The following is a 5,631-nucleotide window of genomic DNA, read 5'->3' on the forward strand; positions in this document are numbered from 1 at the left end:
CAAAGCTCCAATGTTTTGACTCTTCACCTAAAATATTTGGTACATATCTCATGGGTTTGGCCAAGTGAGATGTTCATATTAATTTTTCACCCGTAAATTAATTTTCCAAGAAATAAAAATAAATGCTTGTATTGTGTTCGTGGCATGTGAATTGAATTGAAGGAGCACATGCACATGCTTCGTGGACTTGAAGACCTCAATGACTCTTAGCCTACCCTTTTAGTTGGTGAGCTTTTAACAACTCAAATATTTTCTTGGCATTTTATTCTATATTGTTCAAATATTTTCTTCACTTTGTGCTCCTAATTCTTTTCACATTAGAACAAAGAGTTGTTTGGTTTGTATCATATTTCGAATAAAAATAAAAAATTAAGAAAAGTTTCTCAAAATACACCTTGAGAGTAATTTTTCTCACTTTTTTTTAAGAGCATATTTCTAGGGCTGAATTTCTTTTTTGAACATAATGAAATTATTTTCTTAAATCATGACTTTGTTTTGTCTTTTCCTATTTTTCTTGTGATGATAAAGCTACCCAAAACACAAATAAATCAGATGAAAAAAAAAATCAGGTAAATAATTAAAATCTAGATAAACTAGATAGGACAAACAAGCACTCCAAAGCGATAATAACAGCACACACACAAAAGTTTACGAGCGAATTTCCCCGTGCCCAATTGTCCAATTATGTAAATTTAACATTTTTTAATTATTTAAAATGTCAAGTTCTTTACGGATCAAACTGCCACGTGTGTGAAATCTAATCAAATTAACCTACAAACTGTCGAGCTTAACGGTTGACGGAGTCAGCAACAGAAACAAAACACTAGCCAGCCGGAAACAGACGTGCACCAATCACGCAATTCCCGCCACTTATTTAGCGCTTCCCTCTTGTAATTAAATATTCTCAAGAAAATTATATATATTGCCACCAAATACACAAATTTAATAATAATAATAAAATAAATACTAAGTTATATGTATGTAACTTACACTCACACATATACAATGTGTGGACCACACCACACATTGTTCGTGTGTGTGGATGTAAGTTACATGAATTGTAACTTAAGCACTCCCTAATAATAATAATAATAATAATAATAATAATAATAAAAATAAAAAATAATGTTAGTCAAACTATTTTATCCTTAAGTTCCGCATTTCATAACATCTACATGATTCGATTATTAGAATATCAATAAAAATTAATAAAATTTAATTGATAGCTAAATTATGTAGTATAATTCAATAATTTGAGTATCGTCAGATGATCAAAACAGAGTATAGTCCGCAATTTGAGGATTGTGAAATAATCAGAACGTTAAGAAATATCTATATGATGGTGTCTAAATTATCAAATATATTAAATCGTATGCCTAGAATATTGTAGTCATACCTAATAAATACCTAATAAATAATTAAAACGTCTCTCTCTATAGTTTGGTGTTGACTCATTAACATCTATATATATATATATATATATTGTCTTGAAAATAAATAAAATACAAAAAAGTCTACATACACAATACACTACGTGTTCATCATTTAAAGACAAAGAAAGCATCATCCAAATTTCTGTCTCTCTTCTTACACATATGCATACACACATTTTTGAATCTTGTTGTTGAGTCTTCATATCGGATCCGATAATTGGGTCTCAGTCGCCGGTAATTCGGAGGATCCAACGAAATTGGAGGGATAAATCAAGAACGATTTTCGAGGCAATCTTGGATCTTTCAACTTCACTCTTTTATAATCAAGAATCTTAACAGATCATCATAGAATAATAACAATGGCTACTGAATCATCAGGTTTTGATCCAAACCCACGATCTTTTTCTCCTTCATTTTCTTCATTTTCAACCTTTTCTTAATCTTTAGGATTCATTAGATTAGGGTTAGGGTTCAGTGTAATTATTGTGGTTAAAAAATACATTATAATATGAGCAACAAGCAACCGATGAATCTAGACGACGATCAAATAGCGGAGCTACGTGAAATCTTTCGTTCATTTGATCGGAACAACGACGGGAGCCTCACACAGCTCGAGTTAGGCTCACTGTTGCGTTCTTTAGGGCTGAAGCCGAGCCCCGACCAGCTGGAAACCCTAATTCAGAAGGCGGATACTAACAGCAACGGTCTCGTGGAGTTCTCGGAGTTCGTGGCGCTGGTGGCTCCAGAGCTGCTCTCGTCGAAGTCACCCTACAGTGAGGAGCAGCTGAGGCAGCTGTTCAGGATGTTTGATAGGGACGGTAATGGATTCATCACCGCTGCTGAGTTGGCCCATTCTATGGCCAAGCTGGGGCACGAGTTGACGGCGGAGGAGTTGACGGGGATGATCAGGGAGGCTGATACCGACGGCGATGGAAGGATCAGTTTTCAGGAGTTTGCACAGGCGATTACTTCTGCTGCTTTTGATAATTCTTGGGCTTAATATGTTGATCTGTATGTGCATGTATGAAAGTGTTGTCCCTAGACTTTGATCATCATCATCATTTTGTGTTACTTAGCTTCGGTTTTTATGTTTCCTACTTATTGATTTATTAGAATAGTCGTTAGTGAATTACTCAATATTGTTAATTGGTAAGATCTTGGTTTTGATAATCACAAAACCGTAAAAGTACTGAGTGATATATATTTTTGATATTGGCTTAAAGTAGAACTAATACGAAGAAACTCGAACCCTGCTCACGTAGACAGGAAGAGTATCGATTCCCCGTTCATGATAATATTTAAAACAAAAGCTTAATGCGAAGCCAAGCCAATTTCCTATGGAGATATAGATTGCAAACGCAAACATAATGTTGGACTAATTAAGATGGAGTTTGTGGTGTATGTGTTTACTTGATTTCACTGTACTTAACCAGGTATCTAGCTAATACAGACACAAATGGAAGACCGAATTCTTATGCCGGATCATCTAGTTGTTAATCATGTTAATGAAAGGACAAGCCCTAGATTATTGGTGATATGGAGCATTTTGCTTAGATGATGTTACTATTGGTTTCGGAATATTGTTAGTATATATTGCCGAATTCGGGTTAATTTTGAATTTTTTTTTTTTATAGAATCATATAAGACTATTGCTCATATTACTATTGGTTTTGAATTAGATGAGACTATTGATGTTTAGGATCGAGAACTTTGTTAATCTCAGTTTGAATTCTCATCTTCCTGTGTTATTTTCAAATTGGCCACAAAAATTTTGCAGCAGCAGCTATCCATTAACAATAGTACCAAGCTACCAATATTATCAAATGTACATCTGTCAAGTACACTAATCGAAAGGGAAAAGGAAAAAGTCCACATCTTCCTGTGTTATTTTCAAATTGGCCACACAAATTTTGCAGCAGCAGTTATCCATTTACAATAGTACCAAACTACCAATATTATCAAATGTACATCTGTCAAGTACAGTTATCGAAAGGGAAAAGGAAAAAGTCCACTTAAATTGAAAAGTTCAAGCCATGCACATGTAAGATAATTGAATATAATTGACAAATTCAATTATTTTGACTTTCAAGAAATATAATAATTTAGTCTCGCAAAGGAGAGAAGAGTGTAGAATTTATTGGCTGATATGCTCGTGTGACTTAGCAAAACCATACACACACACGCACATATTTTGTTTTCCAAAAAGCATTCTTCTCAAACATCTAATATAATTGGAAACTCAAGCTCAAGACAGATGTTTTACAGACTGGATTTTATGGTCAGATTAAATCCAAGTTATCATTTAGAATTAGTCAAATCAAATTCGAAAAGTTTCCTATTCAACACATTGACAAATTAAACTAGAGCAGATGCCAAAATGAACCTATCAACAAGCTATTTGAGAAGCATCTCTACCAAACAAACTAAGCCAACAACCAAAGGACAAAATTAAATGTGTAGGAAGCATATGAAAACCTTGCATCATGCCTTCTTCTTTTTGGACTTGAGGATCACAAACCCAATAAATATGCATAAGAAGCAGAGAAGTACCACACCAGCAAATACAGGTATAATTATGGCGTATTCTTGAGGTAGGAAATATTGGTGGATGAAGTGATCAGTGTCTACAAATGGCTGAACAACCCACAATATGAGAATATACAAAAATCAGTCCTATGCGAAGTTTATAAAAAGCCAGAAAGATATATTTAAGAATGTGTTGGATACTGACCAGAATGATGACCCAAAATGTGTAGTAGGTGAATATTGATAAGCTGATAAAAGATAATAAGAACCCAACTACTCTGTCCGCTAATTCCATTTCGATTTTCAGCTTCAACTGTCTGCAAACCACAACAAGGAAAATCAATATCTTCCAATTACGACTTGGAACAAATGCTAACTAGTTTTGCATAGCATGCATAGTGATGCATAACAAACAAACCTAGTTATCAAAATAGGAAAATAGTTCAAATTCCCTCTTCAAAAGTAACAAAATTGACTACATGCACATGCAGAAGGCAAAGGTGCTGGGCAATGGTGATATTAATGTTCAACTGAAAGAATCAGGGACAGCCAAGAGCAGGTTCCACTATTAAGTCTTTCAGGTTCTAATATGAGACTTCCAAAAACTATGAACATTTTCCAACATCATCACTCCAAACACTAAATATCATCTTCAGTTTCCAGCACACTAAGGAACCAAGAGTTAAACGAAGTCTTTTCTGCTCTTAATGGAGAGCACTCCAGAAGAATCCTATTCAGACTATTGCTAGTACCTAATCGGGCCCAAATGAAAATTATTCCCACTAAACTCCAATAGCTTCCTATCAGTAACATTTGCACTTTCACATCACTGGAAAAATATGTTTCACTACTCGTTCCAAGCTCTTTTTCACTGAAAGCCAACTGGTATTCTTCACAAGGTGTTTTTCATTTTTCAAATTTTCTCTTCATATCTTCTATTCTGGACCTCATCTCCACTTCTCCATTTAAGGCTTGAGAGAATCTCTTAATCAAATTCCTACTAATGACTTTCTAGCTTCTGTCTTCGATTTATTCAACACACCTATCATAATCAATTCCACAATCATGACTTGCGCTTGCCAAAAGCATTAGAATTTGTTAACTCTAGCAAACCCCATCTCACTCTCTGTCATACAAGAAAAACCAATTTTTTTTTTTCAATGCAATCAATCGGACGAAGGGTCCAACACTATTGCTTCAATCAAACACAAGGCCATTAAAAGAAAGAAATAATACAAATTTCAACACAAGTGAAGCTTGTATGAAGACATACAAGATTTCTTAGGTGTCATTATGAATTTTCGCTGCAGCAGCATTAAAACATATGCAATTGACAATAAAATTAAAACTCCGTGAGAAATTTTATCAAGCAGGTTGTGTTTGAACCTGCAGTCAAACAAATCTAACAGATATATTCATATCAGATCCTCCAAACGGAAAACTAATATAAATTTAAAGGATCGTGAGAATATTAATGCAGAAGTTTTCGTACCTGTTAATCGTCGGAAGAATTTTCAATAGCGGAAATGAGAAGAAGGTTTCTGCTTCACTTCTCTTGCTATTTTAAAACTGGGCTCCATTTGGGCTCCAGAACTGGATCGGGTATCTAAATAGTCCAGATCCAAATCAAATGAACATTTTTTGTTCTCCGTTTCTCAATTGAACAATAATT

The 5,631-nt window shown here is 34.4% G+C and overlaps 2 protein-coding genes across 3 annotated transcripts; one reads left to right on the plus strand and one right to left on the minus strand.

Moving 5' to 3' along the window:
• Positions 1-1,495: 1,495 nt before the first annotated feature.
• LOC102613046 (probable calcium-binding protein CML11) lies at positions 1,496-2,508 on the plus strand. Its single transcript, XM_006471463.4, has one exon. It carries the CDS (start codon positions 1,942-1,944, stop codon positions 2,431-2,433), a length of 492 nt encoding a protein of 163 aa, XP_006471526.2. The 5' UTR covers positions 1,496-1,941; the 3' UTR covers positions 2,434-2,508.
• A 1,133-nt stretch (positions 2,509-3,641) lies between these two features.
• On the minus strand, positions 3,642-5,631 carry LOC102613343 (dolichol-phosphate mannose synthase subunit 2). Of its 2 annotated transcripts, none has more exons than XM_006471464.4 (3): positions 5,452-5,631; positions 4,165-4,276; positions 3,642-4,067 (listed from the first exon to the last, which is right to left on the minus strand). In XM_006471464.4, the coding sequence occupies exons 2-3, from the start codon at positions 4,252-4,254 to the stop codon at positions 3,915-3,917; spliced, it is 243 nt and encodes an 80-aa protein (XP_006471527.2). In that variant the 5' UTR covers positions 4,255-4,276; positions 5,452-5,631; the 3' UTR covers positions 3,642-3,914. The 2 variants fall into 2 exon arrangements, with proteins under 2 accessions (XP_006471527.2, XP_052298507.1); XM_052442547.1 differs by lacking the exon at positions 5,452-5,631 and adding an exon at positions 5,233-5,341.

This window comes from Citrus sinensis, chromosome 5 (genome assembly GCF_022201045.2).
Source record: "Citrus sinensis cultivar Valencia sweet orange chromosome 5, DVS_A1.0, whole genome shotgun sequence".
In the NCBI taxonomy this organism is placed as follows: Eukaryota; Viridiplantae; Streptophyta; class Magnoliopsida; order Sapindales; family Rutaceae; genus Citrus; species Citrus sinensis.